Here is a 21013-nt window from a genome sequence, read left to right as displayed (position 1 = left end):
CCCCCCCCCCGGCCCCCGCCCCCCAGCCTCCCTATTTTTTCCTGGTTGCCTGCCCTGCTGAACTATGCAGGTGCTGGGCGTGGAAGTGCAAGGGTGGGAGATACGGGAGCTCGGTTTCTCCTTCATGCTGACTCCGAGCCTTGGAACATGACATAATTTCCCAGATCCCCAGCAGACAGGACTGTAGGAGGCAGTGGTCCCTAACTCCAGCAGTCCCTGTGGTCCAGGTGGAGTGCTGGGTTCCCGAAACGGGAAATCCAGGTCTCTGTTGTCTGGTCACCGAGGACCTCCGTCTGGGAATCCCTCGCCCAAGAATTCCCAGGCTAGATTAGGGGAAGTGATTCTGTCGTCCCACCCGAGGACCCCTGGGCCGGAAATGAAGTGTCCGTGGAGGGTTGGGCGGACCCTGCCCCCATGTCGCGGCCCGTGGGGGTGGGATCTGTGTTCCCCTCCCTCCTTGCTGGGCCCCCAGTACCGGAAGTCGCTGTAGGGGTGGATGATCCAGGCCCCCGCTGACTTGACCCTCTCCTGCTCGATTTCCACTGCTTTGTGGCTGCCGAACACGCGAAGGGAGAACTTGTTGACCGTGGGCTGGAGCAGCGTCCCGAGCTGCCTCCGCTTGGGCTCGGGCCCCGAAGCGGGCCCGGGGAGCGGTCCCGAGGCCGCGGTCGCAGGCGGCGGGGCAGCAGGAGGCGCTGCCTCCAGCCCAGGGGTCGCCCGTTCGTCGGCCCCTGTCGTCGGCCGCTGCTCTGCCTCCATGACGCCCGTTGGCTTACAGGCTTGGCGTCGTAGACCCTGCCGCGGCCATCTGGGACCCCGACCCCTCCCGGAGTAGGAGCCGGCGCACGCAGCCCGGCGGGCTGGGAGCTGCCGGCGCGCGGGGTGGAGGGGGTGTGTGCGCCAGACTCGCGGGCGGGCGGCCGGCGGGTTGCGCTGCGCCCCCTGGCGGGAGCCGCCTCGGGAGAGGCGGGGCCAACGAAGCCCGCCTCCTGGGAGGACTCCGGCGTGGGCATGGCCTAGCCGGTGGGGGCGCTGCTCCAAGTGCTGGAGGAGGAGGGGGCGGGGAAACGCAGCCAGAGTCGCGGAAGGGGCGTGGCCCAGCGTTTATGGCTTTTAGCCAATGAGCGCTAGGGAGGCGGAGCCGCCTGCGAGTGGCGGGAAAACCGACGCTGGTTGTTTGTAGGTCCCAGAGTCTCTGAAGGGCGAGGAATTGGGGACCAATGGAAGAGTCGGAGAATGGCCATTCTTACGGACTTCCTGCATTTCCCTTTCTTTCTCAGCACTCTCCTAGGCATATTCCTTTCTTCTCATCTCCTCCATACCCCTCCCCCTGGTATTTCATTTCCGAATTCATTGTGCCAATCTTCACCAAGTGACCCTACCCGTCACTGAGTGGACGCTGAGGACACAAAGGTGAATACCCAAGTTCCAGCCACAAAGCCAGTCTCGTCTATGTCCGCACACAGACACAAGAGCTAGAAGCTCCTGAACATCTCAAATTCCTCCCCTCCTTTCCGTTTCTTATGGCCACTGCTTTATTTCAAGCCTTCAGCATTTTTTCACTTCAATTATTATTTCAGAGGCCTCTACAAGGGGCCCTACACCCTCTCAGGCCAGCTCTTTTCCCACAGTCCGCCAGAGTTACCCGTCTAAGATTCAAATGTGCTATGCCCTTCACACCTCCCCATCTTCTGTAAGATGACATTTAAGCTCCTTAGAATGACATACGAGGCCCTGCAAAGTATGGACCTAATGTCAACAGCCTCTCCTCTTCTTTTTTTTTAGATTTTATTTATTTATTTGACAGAGAGAGAGCCAGCGAGAGAGGGAACACAAACAGGGGGAGTAGGAGAGGAAGAAGCAGGCTCCCAGCAGAGGAGCCTGATGTGGGGCTCAATCCCAGGACTCCGGGATCACGCCCTGAGCTGAAGGCAGACGCTTAACGACTGAGCCACCCAGGCGCCCCAACAACAGCCTCTCTTCTGATAGTCCCTTTCTGGAAAGCCAGGCCTCCAATCGTGCTGAAATGCTGTGTTCCGTCTTCTCTCTAGCCTTTTACAAATATTTTCTCTGCCTGGTATTCTTCTCCAATTCCCTTCTGACAGCTGGTTCATGCAGCATCTCCTCTAGGAAGCCTAGAAACACATTTCCAAGTCTCCTTTCCCCAGCTAGAGTCTGGTCTAGAACTTTCTTTTTTTTTTTTTTTTAAGATTTTATTTATTTATTTGACAGAGAGAGAGAGACAGCCAGTGAGAGAGGGAACACAAGCAGGGGGAGTGGGAGAGGAAGAAGCAGGCTCCCAGCGGAGGAGCCTGATGTGGGGCTCGATCCCAGAAGCCTGGGATCACACTCTGAGCCACCCAGGCGCCCCCGGTCTAGAACTTTCTTACAGCACTCCCAATAGCTGTCTTCACAAGGCTTTCTCTCCCATGAGACCTGGAGGCCCTGAAGGACAGGCACCTTGCACCTGGCACAAGCTGGACACACGGTGGACACGCAGTTAATGCTTGCTGCATGAACGGACGGTCTGGGAGGGTGTTCGTAGAAGAGGAAGGGAACCGTCCACTCTTTCCTGTCAACCCCTTCTTACCCTTCCTCTCCTATTTTAGGGAACCTTCCCTAAACTATTTCCGGCCAACTGATCTAATCCCCATCGAACTATATCCTCCATCCCAGCTTCCCTCTGATAGGTTCCGACTTTACATAGTCATACTCAAGTTATGTTTTCTTTTCCCTTTGTGACTATTTCTTCAATCCAGTTTGTCTCAAGGTCTCCCTCTCTTTCCTCTTTTTTTTTTTTTTTTTTGTTCAGTTGATTTACACTTCTCATGTACTATGTGTGAGTTCCCCTCTTTCAGCACCTGCTTCTCCGTCCCTCCATCACTCAAACCTCTCCTCCAAGGCCGTAGCCCCTGACCCTCACATGCACACCGTTTGTTCAGGACAAAAGCGGGGAGTCCCGCTTTGCTGTGGTTAGGTAGCCGAACTGTTTTAAGAACTGGATATTTGCAGACTTTGCTGGGGAATCAGACCTCACACCAAGCCTCAAAACGCGTGCGGAGCGCCGACGCCCGGTAAATGACAACTTCCAGTTCCTCTCCAAACCCCACGGCTCGCAGAGTCAGCCCCACAAGTGTCCCGAAGGCGGCACTGACTGAGGAGCGAGAGAGAAGGCCGCGCCGCGGGGCGAAACGCGCCGGGGAAGCCCCGCCGCCCGCCATCCCGCCCGCAGGAACCCCCGCCCCCGCGCCCCCGGCGCTCCCACAGCCGCGCCCGCCAGCTACGCGAGGACGCGGCGGCGTGCGCGCCGCCCGGGGGGGGCGGGGCCCGGGGGTCGCTGGGAGGTGGCGCGGGACGTGCGTGCGTGCGTGCGTGCGCGCTCGCGGTGGCGGCGGCGGATCGGAGAGGCCAGAGCCGGAGACCGAGCTGGGATCGGGCCCCGGGCGGGGGCGGTGCGAGCGGCGCCGAGCGGACCCTGGGGGCGGGGACGGAGTCGGGGCGGGCGGGACTGGAGCGGAGCCCGGGAACGAGGCGGGAGGTCCCAGGGTCTCGGGTTGGGGGGGTGGAGCCGCACTTCGTCTCCGCGGGGGTGCCGGGACTCCGGCCGCAGTGCCGCCGCCATCACGGACTTCCTGTGGGACAAGCGCACGGGCCTCGCCGCCAGAACGGTGAGCGCGCGGGCTGGCGGGCCGCGGGGCCGCGCGGAAAGATGGCGACCGCGGGGCGGGCGGGGGCAGAGTGGGGTTGGGGGCCCGGCCGCGGGGCGCGAGGAGAGGAGGAGGGTAGAGCCCTGCGAAGCGGCGGACGTGAGGAGTAGGGAGGTGAGGAGGAAGACCGGCCTGCCCTAGGTGGACCCGGGAGGACCTATGGGATCTCGGGAGGGGCCGGAGTCGGGGAAGGGGCGATGGAGCGGGGGTGGGAGTGGTTCCCCAGATGGGAAGGAGCGGAACACCAAAGTTGGACCACGGCTGGGGACGAGGAGAACACCGCCGTGTCACTGGGAGCATATGCAAAGAGTTGGACTCGAGGAGTTGGTTCTGGGTTCTCGGAGTGAGAAAGGAGGGCGGGGGGAGGTTGATAAGTTGAGAAAGGTAACGTGGAGCTGCCTCGGGAGCGCAGGGGCCGCGAGGAACTGTGGTGGCGGTGTGTTGTGTGGTGAGGTGGTGTTCATGTGGCTGAGCTAAACAAGGTTGGATTACCTGGGAGAACGTGCGCTTGCATCTTTGCTACAGGCGTTGTTAGACCAGCGCCGAAACAAATATCACCGTCCTCCTCAGTTTGAGGAGGTCGGGAAGTGAAGCTCAGAATGAAAGCCAGATGTTGGAGTCATCAAGCCTTTCCACACCTAACCACCCGCCCCCCCCACACACACAAGGCTTCTGACCCTGGGCCTATTTAATTTTATTTTGTTCTTTATATTCTTATCTTTCTGGATTGTGATAGTGGTTTCTCTCTGATTTTTTTCCTTTAAGGAAAGAAGCATTTGAGCTCCATGCTATTCCAGTTCCAATAACTAACTGGAAGGGGGCCAGCTTTTAGCCAAGTAGTGCTGATATTAATTAAAAACCTGTAATTCAGTACTTCCTAAGCAGAAGAGGGGAGGAGCCAAATGGGAAGCTGACTGCAGCTTGGGGCCTCCTGTATTCAAAACTTTTAAGGGGGATTTGGCCAGTGGTGTGAGAGGTGTTTAAGACAGTTCAAGAGGTCAGATCCAAATCCCTGGAACTCGCTTATATTTGGTACATACTGCTATATGTAGGGATTCCTGCCCACAAGACAGAATGGTCTGGTTGGGAAGACAAGATACACTCATAATAATTGTAAAACATTTATCATGTTGATGTATACTAAAATGTTATTCTCGAGTTGTAATGAACTCAGCAACAGATGTAGTTTAGATCCCAGCCAAGGATGACCTGTGGCAGTCTCCAGCAGTTACACAGTCTCACCTACAGTGAGCTGTGGCCCAGACCTGAAGTTCTTCCTGGAGCCGGATATATACCACACTCCACTAAAGAGAAATTATAAGCACAAGGAAGACCAAGGAAGTTGTAGGTCGTAAAATGAGGTAGAAGTAAAAGATCAGAGGGGGCACCTGGGTGGCGCAGTCGTTGGGCATCTGCCTTCGGCTCAGGGCGTGATCCCGGCGTTCTGGGATCGAGCCCCACATCAGGCTCTTCTGCTGGGAGCCTGCTTCTTCCTCTCCCACTCCCTCTGCTTGTGTTCCCTCTCTCGCTGGTTGTCTGTCTCTGTCAAATAAATAAATAAAATCTTTAAAAAGAAGAAGAAGTAAAAGAGCAGAAAGCAGCAGGCCTCGGCATGGAATTCTAGAAACTCGGAGCTTTTCCCCACTATTTCTGTTTTTCCTTCCCTTCTAGATGCCTCATCCCCGAAGGTACCATTCCTCAGAGCGAGGCAGCCGGGGCAGTTACCATGAGCACTATCGGAGCCGAAAGCACAAGAGACGAAGAAGCCGCTCCTGGTCAAGTAGCAGTGACCGGACCCGGCGGCGCCGGCGGGAAGACAGCTACCATGTCCGTTCCCGGAGGTGAGGCTTCAGAAGGAGGAACTCGTGTTCAAGGTCACTCATTTATTTATTAAACAAAGATTTATTGGTTACATGCTGAGCAGTTGGGGTAAGGTGATATTCAAGATCGTTAACAAAATAAGCCATTTGCTCCCTGCTGTTAAGATTGTTATCATGAAGGAAATATATAGTGAGGGGCTGAGGAAGCGTCCAGCAGGTTTGGTTGGAGTGGGGCGGGATGTGTAATTCAGGAAAAATTTCCTAGAGAACATGTCATCTAAGCTTGTCTGAAGGACAAGGGAGAAGGGTCTCAGGCAAAGGGAAAGGAGGTGCAGAAGACTAGGGTCCTGAGGTAGCTACTGATCTAACAGACAAGACGAAGTTAGGTCTGCCTGGTTTTAATAACAGCAGCATGTTCTGTGGGAGGGGTGAGTTAGGGGCAGTTTGGAGCAAAATTGCATGTTAGGAAAGAAATGGCTCTTTGCTCCATTCGTTATATTGCTAGGGGGACAGGAGGCCCCCCGAGGCAGTAGTTTTGCCGATATCTTTTCGGAGGTCTTGGTGACACGGGGCTGTAGGGATCTTCCTCTGTGCTTAGTTTCTTCACTTCTCTGGTCCTCAGTCCTCAGAGTGACTTCACGAGTGTCTGAGAGCACGTTTTCTAGCATCACTCCTTGTCCTGTTGACGGAGGACCTTGTCGCATCCTGTGGCAAGGACCGTTCAGAGCAGATGCAGCTCACTGCTCTTTGTTGTCCCACAGCAGTTACGATGACCACTCGTCGGACCGGAGGGTGTATGACCGGAGGTACTATGGCAGCTACAGGCGCAACGGCTGCAGCCGGGACCGGGGAGAAGCCTACTGTGAGCCTGACTACCGGCACTCCTACGAATACCACCGGGAGGACAGCAGTTACCGCAGCCAGCGCAGCAGCCGGAGGAAGCACAGGCGGCGGAGACGGCGCAGCCGGACCTTCAGCCGCTCATCTTCGGTGAGTGCCGGCCCTGGTCCTTCCCCCCCCCCCCCACTCTTCTTCAGCCCCCTAGGACCCCGGTAAGTGAGAAGTATTCTTGTTCTCAGCTGAGCATTGGGGCATGAACACTGACGTGGGCACTGAGTCTATCTACTCTCTCTCGGAAGCTCTCCAGCTCTTGGAGGGCCTGGAATCCGCTCTGGAGCTGGATGGGCACAGAGCACTGGTGGACCCCAGTGCCCTCCTTGGCATGCTGGGCTTACTGTGTTGGGAGCAGCTCCTGTGTCCCAGAGGCTTCCGCTCTCTTGTGGGGACCTTGCTTGTGAATAGCCTTTTTCCCACAAGCTCTGGGCTCCATGGCCCCCTCAGTAGGTGGGCTTGGGTGGGGGCAAAGGGAGATCTGTGCCTATCTGGAAGGGCATTGTGTAGAGCATGGGGTCGTGGGTGACACTGGCAACGACACCACTTCTCTGCTCTGCCCGTTCCTCTCCCTGTTCCCGTTTGGGTTTGGGGACTTGGGATTATGCGCCGCTCTCTCTTCTCACCCCGATCCGCCTTACTGCATCTGACGTGTTCCCTTCCACTGTCCCCCATCATCGTCTGTCCCCCCTGGCTGGGCGCCTGTGACCGGTGACCCCTCCACCACCCACCCCGCCTCCCTCCGGCCCCCGCTCCGACACCTGGCTTGCTCCGACCCCCCCCGCCCCCCGACAGCAGCACAGCAGCCGGAGAGCCAAGAGTGTAGAGGACGACGCTGAGGGCCACCTCATCTACCACGTCGGGGACTGGCTACAAGAGCGATGTACAAGCCAAATCGTAACAATCCTATAGCCTGTAATGGTCCCATAGCCATCCTAACGTCCCGAGCCAACCCAAGTCACAGCCTCTTGCCTTTCCTCAGTGGTGTTGTTTATCTGGGTGGTTTGAGTTGCTGTTGAGAATTGACCTCTGCTGTCCACTCCCAGCTCTCATGGCCCCTGGGTTAAAGGTGGTGGGAATCACGCAGGGGTGTTCTTCCCCTGTGACCATCTGTATCTGTTCCCCCTTCCTTCATCTCCTCACCCCAGGTTGCTGTACCCCTTTTTCTTCCAACTCAGCTCATTCCCCACCTTCTCTCCCTCCCTCTCCCCGACCCTGCTCTTTTTCATTTCAGATGAAATTGTAAGCACTTTGGGAGAGGGGACCTTTGGCCGAGTTGTACAATGTGTCGACCATCGCAGGTAACTTCAGCCCCCTCCCTCCCTGTTCCATACCTGCTAAGCATAAAGAGGTAGTGAGGGTTATCTGGGGCTTTTTTGCTGATTACCTGAGGGTAGGATTTCTTAATCCCTGGACATCCCCATTCAATCTCAGATGTTTTTGACGACCCAGCAAAAACCTCTTCTGCCATCCTACAGGGGTGGGGCTCGAGTTGCCCTGAAGATCATTAAGAATGTGGAAAAGTACAAGGAAGCAGCTCGGCTTGAAATCAACGTCCTGGAGAAAATCAATGAGAAGGACCCCGACAATAAGAAGTAAGCAGGCAAAGGAGTATGTGAGGCATCTGAGAGGCTCCGCTTCTATACAAGAACACCTTTCTGGCCTCGGTTAGGCAGGCAGGGGAGTCCTAGACCTACTCATCCATTCATTTTATGTTTTGTCATCTTAGACTAGTAGAACGGTAGGGCAGGAAGGGAGGGTCTGAAGTGCTGTAATCTGTTGCCTTTGTTTCCAGGGCAGTGCTCTGCAGTTTGGCCCCAGCCTGGGACGGCCTCTCTAGAGCTGTGGCCTGGAAATGGCCCTGAGACTGAGAATTAGCATTTTCATCAAAAAGTCATTTGAGCTTTCTGTGCTGATGGGGCCCCAGACATTTATATGTAATATTTCTGTACATGGGCCTTTTATAAGCTAAATGTAGAATAAGGGCATTAAGCAAAGACAAAAAAAGATGATCAGTATAAACGTGGTCTCACTGGTATCTGGTGGTCAGTGAATTTCAGGAGTGGGAGCTGGGGTCAGGGTTTAGGAATGAGTTTGACAATTCAGGGTCCACACTGGAGCCTGGCACCCAACTCTTCAGCCAGTGGAATTGTTTAACTAACATGCAGGAAAATGGTTTGAAGCTTGGCAGGTAGTAGCTCCCCTCTTGGGTTGGCCAGAAAGGCGCTGAACTGAGTATTGTTGGTGATGCTAGCTGGCGTGTTTTTGCACAAGCATATGGAATCAACAGCTTTGTGGTCTCTTCTTGTTGGAGGGGTGGTGGGCAGATGGGAGCTCATCAGACCTCCCCTCCCCCCATCTCTCTTCTCAGCCTCTGTGTGCAGATGTTTGACTGGTTTGACTACCATGGCCACATGTGCATCTCTTTCGAGCTTCTGGGCCTTAGCACCTTCGATTTCCTCAAAGACAACAACTACCTGCCCTACCCTGTCCACCAAGTGCGCCACATGGCCTTCCAGCTGTGCCAGGCTGTCAAGTGTGAGTGCGTTGGGCCTAGGTGCACTCGGGGCAGCCCCTCCCTCCGCTGGACCTCTTCTGTGTCCGTTTACACTGGTGGAGCCCCTCAGGTGTCAGCCTGATTACCTTCAGTTCTTCTACTCACTGTCCCGTGACAGCTCCTTCACTTGACTCCTTGACAGATGTCCTCACCGTCACTGAGGAGTCTTATTCCACATGCAATCTAACAGGAGCTGGAAGAGAAAGCTTCTGAAATCAAAGCATTTAATTACCTCTCTTTTCCTTCATTTCCGTTCTTCGGGAAGGTGTTAAGTCAGACTGCAAGCAGAGAGAGACAAAAAGACTTCCCAAGCTAGAGGTTTATATTTGAGCTGAGATGCTCTCCATTTCCAGCAAAGCAGGTGGTAACAGGCACTAGTGCAACCGAGGAGCCAGTTGGGGAGTCCAGACAAGTACATGGTTCCTCTTGGGTTTTCATAACTATGCTGTCCTATGGAGTTGAGTTCACAGAATGTCAGATAGGCACATACGTCAAAAGACAAAAATAAAATGCATGGCAAACTATATACATCAGCTGAGAATTACATTTGTCTTACATTAATAAGCGTAGGGCTTCTTAGACCAGGCATTTCATTTGGATGTAGAGCAGAGAGCAGCCTAGTGGTTCTGGCCCTGCCTCCTCACCACCTTTGAGCCAGGTGACCAAACTTGGGGTCACAGGTGCTAGTTAGCCCTGGCCACCTGGACCAACACTGACTTGGCCTTCTCCCCTGCAGTCCTTCATGATAACAAGCTGACACATACGGACCTCAAGCCTGAAAATATTCTGTTTGTGAATTCAGACTATGAGCTCACCTACAATCTAGAGAAGGTAAGAGGGACAGGCAGCTATGCCATTTTTCCTTCCTTGTAACCCCTTTCTCGCCTCCCTTTTGCTTTCTCCCGTATTCTCTCCCAGTCTGGCTCTGAGTAAACCAGAGTACTAGAGTAGATTGAAAGGGAGAAATTGAAGACTTAAATTGGAAGAGAACGTGGAAGGAGGACCTCAGATAACTTTCCCATAGAATGCAAATGCTTCTAAGATACTTGGTTTGGACTTTCTTCCCTGTAAGGGAAGTTCAGTTTTCTTGACCTGTTTTCAGAAACGCTGTATACCAGTCACTTGGGAAAAGTCCAGATGCATAGGGACTTGCATGCTATGCCATGATCATTCCTTAATCGTTTCCCACTCCTAAATTATTTGCGGGATATGGGGGGAGCTGTAAAGCAGATTCTCCAGTGTGTATGGGAGCAAGCAGGAAGTCAAGGTACTTTTCCTAAGGCCTGAAAGCACTTTAGAGAATAGTGGTAAGAGTCTTGGTCCAAGGTGGCTGGGGTCCATCCTCTTCCTGCTCTGCTCCTAGAAACGAGACGAACGCAGTGTGAAGAGCACAGCTGTGCGGGTGGTGGACTTTGGCAGTGCCACCTTTGACCACGAACACCACAGTACCATTGTCTCCACTCGCCATTACCGGGCACCAGAGGTCATCCTCGGTAAGCAGGGGCAAGTGGGGCAACAAGGTTGTCCAAGTGTGAGTGTGGGTGGTGGGGAAGGGAGGGTCCCCTAAGCATCATAAGAGCTTGTCCCTCCTATCCCCCCCCCAGAGCTGGGCTGGTCACAGCCTTGTGATGTGTGGAGCATCGGCTGCATTATCTTTGAGTACTATGTTGGCTTCACACTGTTTCAGGTAAGTGGTGGGGTGTCTTCTCTAGCCACCTGGCATTCTCCTACCTGGTTTCTTTGTCTGCTGAGGACCTGCCTGCTCACTGCACATTGCTTGTCATCCTGGAAGCTGGTCCTCAGCAGCTTGTTCCCAGTCCCATGCTCAGCTCTGTCTTTGTTTCCTAGACCCATGACAACAGAGAGCATCTAGCCATGATGGAAAGGATCTTGGGTCCTATCCCTTCCCGGATGATCCGAAAGACAAGGTGAACCTTTGGGGGGGGGGGCTTAATTCTTTTGCTTTCTCTCCACAAACTTGATCTGTTTCACATCATTTTCTTTTTTCTTTGACACCTTCCCTCACCCCCAGCTACTCTCAGATGGGGGAATAAGGGAAGTATCCCACAGCAAAAGGAACCTCCTGACCCCTCAACCTCCCCTTCCTCTCTAGGAAGCAGAAATATTTTTATCGGGGTCGCCTGGATTGGGATGAGAACACATCAGCTGGGCGCTACGTACGAGAAAACTGCAAACCACTGCGGGTGAGCCAGGCAGGGGTGAGATAGTGTCTACCACCCAAAGGTCATTTCCTTCCTAAGGTGCTTTTGCCCCTGGAAGGCAATTCACAAGCAGAGTTAGGAAGGGGGAAAACTGAAAGAAGACATCTGTGGTCAATAGAAGAGAGATAAGGGAGTGGTTTTGTGGAGGGAAGGAGGTTAGACAGCCATGTGTTTCTTGAGCCTACCAGAAATCGAAGCAGTGTCCTGGATTCTTTAGGTCAGACAGAAAAGAATAAACTACCTTTGAACAGCTTACATTTTAATGCGGAGCTAAGAAGATTCATGAAGTTGACAAAGATATACACATAGAACTTTCAAAGTATGAAGGAAGGAATTGTACTAGTGGGAAGGTAGGTCGAGCAGTAANCTCAGGAATGCCGGTCAGGGAGTGCCCGTGCTAAGGTCGTATGCATCGTAGTACTCGTAATGGCAGAGCCTTGGTCCTCCGAGAATGAAAGCTAGGGCCTTGAAGAAAATGGCAGGACTTGTAAGGCATTGTGCCTCACCTTTTTCCTGCCCTTCACCACCAGCGGTATCTGACCTCAGAGGCAGAGGAACACCACCAGCTCTTCGATCTGATTGAAAGCATGCTAGAGTATGAACCTGCTAAGCGGTTGACCTTGGGTGAAGCCCTTCAGCATCCTTTCTTCGCCCGCCTACGGGCTGAGCCACCCAACACCAAGTTGTGGGACTCCAGTCGGGATATCAGTCGGTGACAATCAGGCCCTGGGCCCCCTGCGTCTCCTCCAGCAGTGGGTGTCCAGTCCAGGACACTGGTGCTTTTTTATACAAGAGAACAGAGCCGGGGCCTGCCCCTTCCTCCTGGCTCCCTGTATACCTGTGAATATGTGAAATAGTGTAAATATGGAAGAACTTGTACCTGTTGCTCCCCCCCCCAGCCTTGTACAGAACGCTGTTTCATCCCACACATTTCCCACCCTCCCCTGCCCTCTCACAGTGGAGTTGGACGGGGGCAGGAGGTAACCAGGTGGCACCTATCCCATGTTTTATAAGGAATTTTGTACAGTCTTTGTGAAATAAAAATGACGTGCTTCATCGGACCCCCACCCCTGGAGTTTGAGGTGTGGGATGCTGGGCTGGAGGGATGGAAAGATGGGCAGCCCTTCCGAGTTTGTTGGTGAAGGGAGTCCATCTTACCCTCCCAAGTCCGCCGATCCCACCGCCCGCGGATCCCCGGTTGTCTCAGGAGGGTGGTGATGGGTGGGGTGCTTCTTGCGGGTTAGAACCGAGGCACTTCTGCCATCCAGCGGGGTGAGCGTTGGGGAAGGTCCGGCCGCGGTGGCCACGGGGCGGGAGCCCAGGCTAACCTATAGGTCCGGGGAGGGAAAGCGGCCAGCGCCGGAGGCAGGACTCCCGCCGGACGTCTGGGTAAAGTGGGCCGGGACCCCGCCGCGGGGCCTGCCGGGAGCAGTAGTTCGTTAGTGGGCCTGGCCGCGCAAGGGGGAGGCGGGGTCTGGCGTCACGTGGGGCCCTTCCGTCTTCGCCCGTAGCCGAGGCGCAGGCGCAGCCCGCCGCCGCTGCGGGGATCCTTGGGGCCCTTCCGGCCTTAGCGGCCAATCCGTGCACAGCCGAGCGGGCGGACCGGGAGGAGCGGAGGGAGCTCCGGGAGCCGCCGCCGCCGCCGCCGCCGCCGCCGCGCAGGGGCGTGGAGGGCAGGGGCGGCCCAGGCAGCAATTGCAAACATGGCTCAGAGCAGAGACGGCGGAAACCCCTTCGCCGGGGCCGGCGAGCTTGACAACCCCTTTCAGGTGACGCGCGGGCCTTCTTTGGCTAGCTCGGTCGACTCTTCTCGGTTCTGGACAGGCCAACTTGTCTTCCCATTTCTGACATTTGTTCCGGGGAAGGGCCGCCACGTGGGGGTGACGGTGACTCCAGACCAGTGAGCACCCTGGTCTCTATAAGGCACCCTGCCCCTATAAGGAGCTGGTGCTAGCAGTGTGGGGTGAAGGATTGGGGGCAGATGTTGGAACAGCAGCGTGGCCTCCGACGTGCAGTGCTTGGAGCCACAGGCATCAGAAGAGGCCCCAGGGAGCCCCCCCCAGAGGCAGCAGCTGAACCCCAGCTGAGCCCCAGCTCTGCCCACAGGACCCAGCTGTGATCCAGCACCGACCCAGCCCGCAGTATGCCACCCTTGACGTCTACAACCCCTTTGAGACCCGGGAGGTGAGATTCTGGGGAGCTCAGGATGGCAGGGAAGGAAGGAGAAGGTGTGCCTGTAAGCCCACTCTGGCAGGATACAGGGGACTTTTTTGCATGCAAAGGATTTTAGCCCCTAGAGAGAGGCCAGTCTGCCATGGCTTGCCTAACCCTTCTGGGGACACGAGGGCCAATGATCCCATTTGAGCTCTAAGCCTCAGTCCTGGGAGGACTTGGAGACTGGCAGCACCTGAACCAAGGCTGTGTCTGAGGAGGCTTCTTTGAAGCAAATAAAGAATGGGGCTGGTAGGAGTTGAGGAGAAAACCAGTTATGCTTAGGCATGCGTTTAGAGGGTGTAGAATGAGAAGGACCAGACCTGTTTGTCCCACGGAATAGAAAATGTTGAGAGCTTTAAAAAGTGAAGGGGGTGGGTTCGTAGATGAGTGCCTTGAGTCCTGGCTAAGGGATAGGATGTGGGGGGTGACGAAGGCTACTGCAGCTTAGGGAAGAGTTCTCTGACAGAGGTTCAACTCTCCGGGGGAGAGGCTGGGGAATGGGTTCTGGATCGAAAGGTACTCAGGCAGACTCGAAATACCTGCATTGGGAGGGACTAGGTGATCCCTAAAGTCTTTTCCAAAACCAACAGCCCCCACCAGCCTATGAGCCTCCTGCCCCTGCCCCGTTGCCTCCACCCTCGGCTCCCTCTTTGCAGTCCTCGAGAAAGCTCAGCCCTACAGAACCCAAAAACTATGGCTCCTACAGCACCCAGGTAAACAGGGTGTGGGGATGGGGGAGTGGAGGCCGGATCTGGGCCCAGGACTCACATCTCCCTCTGCGGTACTGGGTAGGCTTCCGCTGCCGCAGCCACGGCTGAGCTACTAAAGAAGCAGGAGGAGCTCAACCGGAAAGCAGAGGAGCTGGACCGGAGGGAGCGGGAGCTGCAGCATGCTGCCCTGGGGGGCACAGCTGGTAAGTGGGTTCTTGGGGGAGGGGGATGAGGGGGCATTTGGCACTTTTAAGGAGCAAAAAGAACCTAAGAGTGTGAGCTCTGGGGCTGCATTGCTGAGTTTGAATTTGGGTGCTATTATTTACTACCTATGAGCTCTTTAGATAAGTTACTTGATCTTGAGTGCCTCAGTTTCCTTACTTGTAAGACAGAGGTAATATTTGCACCCATTTGACAGGACTTTTGTGGCAGTTAAATAAGGTCATCCATTCAGAGTGTTTTGCATAATGCCTAGAAGTTGTGAATAATAGTAAACACCATCAACACTGGTTTTGCTACTCTCCCTCGTCTCCGTGGACCCCGAGTTGGAGACGGGAGAGAGGACCTGGGGGGGAAGGGAGGGTTGACTCCTTTGTTGGTCTCTGCCTCATGTCTCAGGTTCTCCTGCTCTTTTTCTGCCTTGTAGCTCGACAGAACAATTGGCCCCCTCTGCCTTCTTTTTGCCCAGTCCAGCCCTGCTTTTTCCAGGACATCCCCGTGGAGATCCCCCAGGAATTTCAGAAGACCGTGTCGACCATGTACTACCTCTGGATGTGTGAGTAGTAAAAAGCCTTTTTCGGAGGAGCAGTAAAGGGAGTGACTTTACATCTTTTCTGCCCCGGAGCCCACCTACCTAGAACTCAGCATTGCATCTCTGCTCAGCTTCTGAGTTTAAGGCTAGTTTCTCCAGGAATTTTCCTGGGTTACTCCTTTCATAGTATTTAGAACTTGGTCTCCCACCTTTAGAAAACATATGTTCTTGTGCTCTTCTCTCTCTTATCCTCCTACATAAATGTTTTCCGAGTCCTTTAAACATCTTTGCAAAGGTGATCACGTGTGCTCTGTCTCCGCTGTTGAGTTGAGGATTTTGTGAGGGCAGAAGCTTCCCTTCCTTACTCTGCCATATTTGGTGAGGGTTGTGTGGTGGGCTTCCGGGGGAAGGAGCTGTCGTTGCAGTCCATGCTCATTATCCTGTACCCCCATCCCTTAGGCAGCACGCTGGCTCTTCTCCTGAATTTTCTTGCCTGCCTGGCCAGCTTCTGTGTGGAGACCAGCAATGGCTCGGGCTTTGGACTCTCTATCCTCTGGGTCCTCCTTTTCACTCCCTGCTCCTTTGTGTGCTGGTACCGCCCCATGTATAAGGCTTTCCGGTAAGTTGAGGGGTGGGGGTGGTGGAGAACCCGGCATGGGCCCCACATCTGCTGCTCCTGCCCTAATTCTTCTCCCCCTCTCCCCACTTTCCGTGCCCGCAGGAGTGACAGTTCATTCAATTTCTTCGTTTTCTTCTTCATTTTCTTCGTCCAGGATGTTCTCTTTGTCCTCCAGGCCATTGGCATCCCAGGTTGGGGCTTCAGGTCTGTGAGGCTGCCCGCCACCCCCCTTCCCCTGTGCTTCTAGACCAAGTCAGCACTTGGTCCTGGAGTAGGAGTTGCTCAGAAGAAGGAAATGTGGTTTTTGTCCTCAGCAGGTGCTCGTTAATGACAGAAACACGACGTACTTCCAGGATGGGGAGAGCCCAGTCAGAACTCCAGACAGGCCTAGGTTTGGGGGAGGAAAAGTACATGTGGTCAGTCTGAGAGGGCTTCCTAGAGAAAGCGTGTGTGAGCACTTCTGAAGGGGGGATGGAGACTCTCAACAGAAAGGGCTGTTGGGACTGAGGATGCCATAGAAGGGCCTGGAGAGCTAGGAGCCAGTTGCTGGGAAGCTGGAATTAAACTTTGAGGAGAGTGGATATGGTTTGGGATTGGGGTACTCGGAAAGCTGCCAGATGGACAGGGGCCTGGACCCGGTGGGTGGGTGGGTGGGTGGGACGTCTGCTAGGCAGGGGAGAAGCTGGGAGGACGGAACCGCTCTGAGCGCCCCCTCTTCACTGCCGCGCTCTCCCTCCCGGCAGCGGCTGGATCTCCGCTCTGGTGGTGGTGAAGGCCAACAAGGCCGTGGCCGGGCTCATGCTGCTGGTCGCCCTGTTCTTCACTGGCATCGCCGTGCTGGGGATTGTGATGCTTAAGCGGGTGAGGGCTGCGCGGAAGGCGGGGCCGGAGCAGCGGCATCATGTGCCCCTGGGGGCCTGGCCGGGCTAGCTGATGGGCAGGTTCTCAGCTAATGGACCTGAGGGCGAGGTGTTGGGAGGGAGCCAAGAAGGGAGCGCCAAGCGCAGTGAGCTGGTGCCGGGGTTGGGGTGGGGTCCCAGCGGCGAGCGCACCGTAGTCATCTCCGCCGTCTCCTTGCAGATCCACTCCTTGTACCGCCGCACGGGGGCCAGCTTTCAGAAGGCCCAGCAGGAATTTGCCGCGGGGGTCTTCTCCAACCCCGCCGTGCGAACCGCCGCTGCCAACGCAGCCGCCGGGGCTGCCGAAAATGCCTTCCGAGCCCCGTGACCCCTACAGGGATGCCCTGGCCCTGCCACTGGAGGGAGCTCACTTAGCCCCCATCCCTGACGTCTGTGGGACTTGGTGAGACATCACTACTAGGGGTCCCCTCTCCAGTGCCCCCAATCCCGCAGCCACGACTGCTGACCCTGACTTAGGGGTGCGGGGAGCCCACTGTGACCCAGTCTCGCTCCCCCCGCCACCCCCTAATTAGGCCACACTACTGCCACCTCTTAGACACCCCAACCCAGCTTCCCTCTGCTGTGCCAAGGCTGTCGCTTCGGTTATTTAATAAAAAGAAAGTGGAACTGGAATTCAAATCCGCGTTTCTGGAATTTTTATTGGGAACTAGGCCACTGGAAGAGAGAAGGGACTGGAGCGGAAGCAGCATGTAAAGTCCGGGGGATGGGGGAGGTCGGGCAGGGCTTCGGAGCCCGCAGGAGCTGCCGAGGGCGGGGCGGCGGGGCTGCGCGGTTGGGCTACCGACCCGGAAGGCGCCGCCGCCTCTACTAGGGACGCAGCGGACCCGGGGCCCCAGAGGCTGGGCGGGCTGAGGTCGGGCCCCTGGCCCGGGGAGGCCGGGGAGCGCCCCCTCTGCCCCAAGCCTACGGGCGGACGCCGGCTCCGGGGGTGCCCCGCGCAGCCCCGCCCCACCCCCGCTCCCCTGCCCCCCTGCACCGGGCCCGCGGGCGGATGCCGGCTCCCGGGGTGCCCCGCGCAGCCCCGCCCCACCCCCGCCCCCCTGCACCCGGCTTGCGGGCCGACGCCGGCTCCCGGGGTGCACCGCGCAGCCCCGCCCCCGCCCCGCCCCCGCCGCCGGGCAGGACCTGCCGCCGCCCGGGCTGTGGAGCGCAGCGTGTGGGCTGGGGGGGGGGCGGAGTAGCGGGGCCCCCAGCCCGCGGCGTCCCGGCTTCTCCTCGCCAGACGGTGTCGGACCCCAGGACCCCTGTCCTCTTCTTCCCACCCTCCTCGCCTGTACCCTCCCCACCCTCCCCCGGGTTCCCGACCGCGGCCTCTCCTCACGCCTGGACCTGCCCTTCTCGGCGCCCCTGTTCTCCAGGGAGATGCGATGAGCCGGCGCCCCCGCGTCCTCATCGCCGTCCCGGGCACGGTGCCCGTCCGGTGCCCGCGGTGGGGAGGGAGCCCCCGGCGACCCCTCCGCGACGCCCCTCACTTGGGTCCCCGCCCAGCTGGAGGCCCTGGGCCATGCCCCAGGGGACCCATCCGGGAGGTGGGCTCTAGAGCAGAGAGGGTGGAGAGGAGGGAGGACGGGGCCTTGGGCGCCTCTGAGATGCTCCCAAGAGCCAGTGGAGGCCGAGCGAGGCGCAGGCAACCGGGCGGCAGGCATGATGCCCTCGCCCAGTGACTCCAGCCGCTCACTGACCAGCCGACCCAGCACCCGGGGCCTTACCCACCTTCGCCTCCACCGACCCTGGCTGCAGGCCCTGCTCACGCTGGGGCTGGCCCAGGTGCTCCTGGGCGTCCTGGTGGTCACCTTCAGCATGGTGGCCTCCTCTGTCACCACCACTGAGAGCATCAAGAGGTCCTGCCCATCTTGGGCTGGATTCTCGGTGAGTTGGGCGCACAGTCGTTGGGTGGGGTAGGCTCCTGGGGCCCCACCCCTCCACACTAGCTGCCAGTCCAAATGCTGGCCTCTCCTCCCTCTTCTGGGCAGCTGTCTTCTTACAGGGCTGGGCACTCCCTGTGGTGAGGGGCTCACTCGTGCCTCCCCCTTGCCAGGCTGAGCCTGTACCCACTCTGTCCCCAGCTGGCGTTCTCCGGGGTGGTTGGCGTTGTGTCTTGGAAGCGGCCATTCACTTTAGTGGTAGGTGGTAGGGTCTGGTGCCCACTGGCAGGAGGTGCCCAGCGCCTGAGGGGACGCCTGCATATGCCCCTGAGAAGGGAGGGAACTGGCTGTGCAGTTCACGGCAGCCGGGCATGGATGTGTGTGAAGGGGGTGGCCCCATCCATGGTCGAGGGTACCCCCGAGGGCTGCAGCCCTGAGTGTGCGCCTGTTTCCCCCAGATCTCCTTCTTCTCCCTGCTTTCGGTGCTCTGTGTCATGCTCAGCATGGCTGGCTCTGTCCTCTCCTGTAAGAATGCTCAGCTGGCCCGAGACTTCCAAGAGTGCTCCATGGTGAGACTGAGGAGGGAGGGCCGGAAAGAACTGGCGGGGGGAGGTGTGCGGGACACCTGGGTCTGTCCTGACTTGTCCCCCCCTTCTGCCACTCAGGAAGGAAAGGTCTGTGTGTGCTGCCCCTCTGTCCCCCTCCTCCGGCCCTGTCCAGAGTCGGGGCAGGAACTGAAACTTGCCCCTAACTCCACCTGTGACGAAGCGCGAGGAGCCCTCAAGGTGATTGTGCACGCCGCGCCTCAGCCATCCTTTCTCCCCCACCATCTCCCTGGTTTTCACCTTTGCCTCCCCTTGCGGAGTCCTTACCGCCCAGAACTTGTGGGATTCAGCCCTCCCCAGGCCCCGCTCACATCCCTCTCTCTCTCTTGCTTTTAGAACCTGCTATTCAGCGTCTGTGGGCTCACCATTTGTGCCGCCATCATCTGTACCCTCTCAGCCATCGTCTGCTGCATCCAAATCTTCTCCCTGGACCTTGTGCACACGGTGAGGGGAGCCAGGGTCAAAGCCAAGCAGGTGTGATGGGAGGCAGGGGTTTGTGTGCTGGGACTGGGCTTGCGGGGATGATGGCTACGGTGCCGGCTTCTGAGTGTCAGGGGCTGTGGCTTGTGTATTAGGCACATCTAGTGTAGGGATGTTTGGGGGGGGGGTTCAAGGAAGGGTGAGGAGGGGAAGGATGGGGAGCTAGAGAGATACATGATACTAGTCAGCCCAGGGAACGGACATTAGAGAATGAGACTACAGGTTGGGTGGAGTCCAGAAGATCCCAGATGGGGACAAGGATAAAGGGTTGATGTTCTAGTGGAGGCAGAGAACAGGTGGAAATTCTGGATGTAGGTGGAGCCGTAAAGTGGAGGACTTTCTAGACGATTGGGGCAGAGAGAAGAGGAGCTGGTCCTGGCTGAGGGAGGGGGCAGGGCCAGGAGAATGTGGAGGAGTGTGGGAGCCTAGGAGCTGCATTCCCAGAAGCCAGGCCTGCTGACCTCCTTGCTCCCCAGCAGCTGGCCCCTGAGCGCTCAGTCTCAGGCCCCTTGGGGCCTCTGGGCTGTACATCGTCGCCCCCAGCCCCTCTCCTCCACACCATGCTGGACTTGGAGGAATTTGTCCCACCAGTGCCCCCTCCGCCCTACTACCCCCCAGAGTATACCTGCAGCTCGGAGACAGATGCGCAGAGGTGAGGCCTGGCGGGGTCCTGGCTGGGGGACTGAGGAAGGGGGCTTGGGGCAGAGGTGAGGCCTGGTGGGGTCCTGCCTGGGGACTGAGGAAGAGGGCTTGGGGCAGAGGTGAGGCCTGGCGGGGTCCTGCCTGGGGACTGAGGAAGGGGGCTTGGGGCTGTAGCCTGGATTGCTGGGGAGGGGGCTCTGTGGATGAGGAGTGCTTTTCCAGGCTCTTTCCTTTCACCCATCCTGCCAGCATCACCTACAATGGCTCCATGGACAGCCCAGTGCCCTTGTACCCTACGGATTGCCCCCCTTCTTATGAGGCCGTCATGGGGCTACGAGGAGACAGCCAGGTGAGAGCAGGGCTCGGTGTGGCCTGGGGAGCTGGCGATTGAGCCTGAGGGAGCTGCTGTCGCTGGACAAAGAAGAAAGTAGTCCTCACCGGTCTTTGTAGCACCAGCACATGCATGGTCATCTGGTCTTCCCTAGAGCCTGGGGCGGGGTGGGGGGGACTATTATTTGTATTTCACAGATGTGGAAACTGAGGCCCACATAACTGACCTGTACAGGGTGCCAAAGCTGGACGGAAGGCTAGGTGTTCAGCGCGCTGTCCAGCACACGGCACACGGGGTGGCCACATTAGCCTGTCGGGCCGGCCCCCTGACACTCGGGTTTTCTGCAGGCCACTCTGTTTGATCCTCAGCTTCACGATGGCTCCTGCATCTGCGAGCAGGTGGCCTCCATCGTAGATGGTGAGCAAAAGCTGGGGAGGGTGGACGAGGGCTGGGCTGCCTGGGAGAGCCGCGCTGCGTGGGGTGCTGGACTTGATCTGCCTGCCCCGAGGTAGATCTGATGGGCTGCGAAAAGACTGGCGCGCCCCACGCCCCGTGCTGCCCACAGTGTCCATGGACAGCGGGTCTCTGGTGCTGTCGGCCATCGGCGACCTCCCTGGGGGCTCGAGCCCGTCGGAGGACTCGTGCCTGCTGGAGCTGCAGGGCTCCGTGCGCTCCGTCG

The 21013-nt window shown here is 57.3% G+C and overlaps 4 protein-coding genes across 7 annotated transcripts in view; 3 read left to right on the top strand and 1 right to left on the bottom strand.

The window, feature by feature from the left end:
* The window catches only part of HCN3 (hyperpolarization activated cyclic nucleotide gated potassium channel 3), a 9692-nt gene extending 8819 nt beyond the window's left edge, over window positions 1-873 (bottom strand). Inside the window, exon 1 of the mRNA XM_040635765.1 lies at window positions 476-873. Within this exon, the coding sequence (XP_040491699.1) occupies window positions 476-759 (284 nt within the window). The 5' untranslated portion in view covers window positions 760-873. The remainder of the gene's footprint in view (window positions 1-475) is intronic.
* A 2644-nt stretch (window positions 874-3517) lies between these two features.
* CLK2 (CDC like kinase 2) lies at window positions 3518-12258 on the top strand. Of its 4 annotated transcripts, none has more exons than XM_040635762.1 (13): window positions 3518-3668; window positions 5379-5548; window positions 6292-6517; window positions 7217-7301; window positions 7653-7719; window positions 7897-8013; window positions 8790-8956; window positions 9712-9806; window positions 10339-10468; window positions 10580-10662; window positions 10824-10903; window positions 11089-11179; window positions 11728-12258. In XM_040635762.1, the coding sequence occupies exons 2-13, from the start codon at window positions 5379-5381 to the stop codon at window positions 11911-11913; spliced, it is 1497 nt and encodes a 498-aa protein (XP_040491696.1). In that variant the 5' UTR covers window positions 3518-3668; the 3' UTR covers window positions 11914-12258. The 4 variants fall into 4 exon arrangements, with proteins under 4 accessions (XP_040491696.1, XP_040491695.1, XP_040491694.1 ...); XM_040635761.1 differs by having other exon boundaries at window positions 7214-7301; XM_040635760.1 differs by having other exon boundaries at window positions 6289-6517.
* Window positions 12259-12766: 508 nt separating this feature from the next.
* On the top strand, window positions 12767-17023 carry SCAMP3 (secretory carrier membrane protein 3). Its single transcript, XM_040635763.1, has 9 exons — window positions 12767-12966; window positions 13304-13381; window positions 14002-14124; window positions 14204-14324; window positions 14768-14896; window positions 15332-15491; window positions 15594-15695; window positions 16235-16352; window positions 16572-17023. The coding sequence occupies exons 1-9, from the start codon at window positions 12901-12903 to the stop codon at window positions 16716-16718; spliced, it is 1044 nt and encodes a 347-aa protein (XP_040491697.1). The 5' UTR covers window positions 12767-12900; the 3' UTR covers window positions 16719-17023.
* Window positions 17024-17584: 561 nt separating this feature from the next.
* Window positions 17585-21013, top strand: part of FAM189B (family with sequence similarity 189 member B) — a 5569-nt gene continuing 2140 nt past the window's right edge. The window contains 10 exon segments of the mRNA XM_040635751.1: window positions 17585-18280; window positions 18478-18534; window positions 18735-18845; window positions 18942-19061; window positions 19218-19325; window positions 19841-20013; window positions 20253-20352; window positions 20682-20751; window positions 20900-21010; window position 21013. The exon segment at window position 21013 is cut by the window's right edge and continues 434 nt beyond it. Of these exon segments, the coding sequence (XP_040491685.1) occupies window positions 18056-18280; window positions 18478-18534; window positions 18735-18845; window positions 18942-19061; window positions 19218-19325; window positions 19841-20013; window positions 20253-20352; window positions 20682-20751; window positions 20900-21010; window position 21013 (1076 nt within the window). The 5' untranslated portion in view covers window positions 17585-18055.

This window comes from Ursus maritimus, unplaced genomic scaffold (assembly GCF_017311325.1).
Source record: "Ursus maritimus isolate PB19 unplaced genomic scaffold, ASM1731132v1 scaffold_2, whole genome shotgun sequence".
Lineage (NCBI taxonomy): Eukaryota > Metazoa > Chordata > Mammalia > Carnivora > Ursidae > Ursus > Ursus maritimus.
Note: the sequence above shows the minus strand (reverse complement) of the source record. Positions and strands in the feature narration are given on the sequence as shown.

What these genes read in the sequence shown, in the direction of transcription:
- CLK2 (XM_040635759.1), top strand. Translation starts at nt 5,379, where the DNA reads ATGCCTCATCCCCGAAGGTACCATTCCTCAGAGCGAGGCAGCCGGGGC. An exon ending in GGACTGGCTACAAGAGCGAT is followed by an intron (nt 7,302 to 7,652) that starts GTACAAGCCAAA and finishes TTTTCATTTCAG; the next exon opens with ATGAAATTGTAAGCACTTTG. An exon ending in CAATGTGTCGACCATCGCAG is followed by an intron (nt 7,720 to 7,896) that starts GTAACTTCAGCC and finishes GCCATCCTACAG; the next exon opens with GGGTGGGGCTCGAGTTGCCC.
- SCAMP3 (XM_040635763.1), top strand. Translation starts at nt 12,901, where the DNA reads ATGGCTCAGAGCAGAGACGGCGGAAACCCCTTCGCCGGGGCCGGCGAG. An exon ending in ATGGCTCCTACAGCACCCAG is followed by an intron (nt 14,125 to 14,203) that starts GTAAACAGGGTG and finishes GGTACTGGGTAG; the next exon opens with GCTTCCGCTGCCGCAGCCAC. An exon ending in ATCCCAGGTTGGGGCTTCAG is followed by an intron (nt 15,696 to 16,234) that starts GTCTGTGAGGCT and finishes CCCTCCCGGCAG; the next exon opens with CGGCTGGATCTCCGCTCTGG.